At 54.2% G+C, this 1,352-nt stretch overlaps 1 protein-coding gene across 1 annotated transcript in view; it reads right to left on the reverse strand.

Annotated features, from left to right (window-relative positions):
• Nucleotides 1-1,352, reverse strand: part of ABHD15 (abhydrolase domain containing 15) — a 5,412-nt gene that overhangs the window by 2,224 nt on the left and 1,836 nt on the right. The window contains exon 2 of the mRNA XM_006768118.2: nt 1,239-1,349. Coding sequence (XP_006768181.1) covers nt 1,239-1,349 — 111 coding nt within the window. The remainder of the gene's footprint in view (nt 1-1,238; nt 1,350-1,352) is intronic.

A 1,352-nucleotide genomic window follows, 5' to 3' on the forward strand; every position in this document is an offset into this window, starting at 1 on the left:
GCCACAGGAGAGCACCTTGCTCCTGGACACTCTGGGAGCTCTGGGTTGTCATGGCAGCCTGTTACTGCCCTCAGGATTTCATTTCAGAACAGGAGGCAAAACGGGGCAAGAAAAGAAAGAGAAACCACAGTTGCCACCATTTACTGAGCACCTACCCAGTGCCAAGCTCCCTTCCATGGCCTCGTTTCATGCATATACGGGCCTGGGGAGGTAGTTATTATCAACTCCCTTTCACTGAAGAGAGAAACGAGGCTCCAAGGAGTTCGCTAACTTGCTGGAAATTCAGGATTTGAACCCGTGACCTGCGCCCACATCCCAGGTCTTTCTGCCACAGCACAGTTATCCACATGTCTTTGACCTCCTTCTGCCTCTCCTAGGAAGGCCACAGTGCAAGCCGAGGCCTGGGTATGTGCTGTGGGAATGTCGCCTTCTCAGGGGGAAAGTCCCACCTGTTTGCCTGGTGGTAGGGTAGAATGTTCTCTTTATGGAGATTTTTTTTAAATTGTGTTTAAATATTCTTTAAATTGTTGCCTTAAATATTGAGCACAGAGGAATATGCAAAATATTTGTTGGGTCTAAGGATTTTTAAAAATATATATATTTTTTATCTATTTACAGAGAGGAAGGGAGAGAGAGTCAGAAACATCGATGACAGAGAAACACCAACCAGCCGCCTCCTGCACATCTCCCACTGGGGATGTGCCCGCAACCCAGGTACATGCCCTTGACCCGAACCGAACCTGGGACCTTTCAGTGCGCAGGCCGATGCTCCATCCACTGAGCCAAACCGGTTTCGGCAGGATTTTTAATAAATACCTCCACATTGTTTTATTCCTGTCCCCTCCAGGCTCAAGGGCTGTAGGGAACATTCTGGACAGACAGCCAGCTGCAGTCGCTGCCAGAGCCCTTGCTGACCTGACCAGCTGCCGGCTAAGCGGTCACGTCAGGCACTGCCTGTCGGGGATGCGGCAAGTGCCCGGGTTGCTAGGACACCGTGAGGCCAGGGGCCCGGGCGGGAGGCCCTGCCTCGAATAATGATGCTGACTGAGTCTTCTATGGATTTTAAACCCGCTCCCCTGGTTCTCTCTTGACTAGAGGGTTCGGGCAGCTTCAGACAGTGTGTGAGGGGACTTGGCCCAAGTCGCCGTAGACCCGTCGGAGTCAACACCAGGCAGAGCTGTGTCTCGCTCAGCCCAAGACCCTGTTACCTGCCACAGGTCTGCGGCCCCGTTACCCACCTGCTGAGGGCGATTTTCTGGTGGAGCAGGAAGCCCCGCTCGTAGGGCCAGGGCAGGCCGGCCTCGAACCACTCGCGGCAGCGCAGCACCGGCGAGATGCAGGCGGCCCCCCTC

The sequence above is a fragment of the Myotis davidii genome, unplaced genomic scaffold, assembly GCF_000327345.1.
Source record: "Myotis davidii unplaced genomic scaffold, ASM32734v1 scaffold363, whole genome shotgun sequence".
Taxonomy (NCBI): Eukaryota; Metazoa; Chordata; class Mammalia; order Chiroptera; family Vespertilionidae; genus Myotis; species Myotis davidii.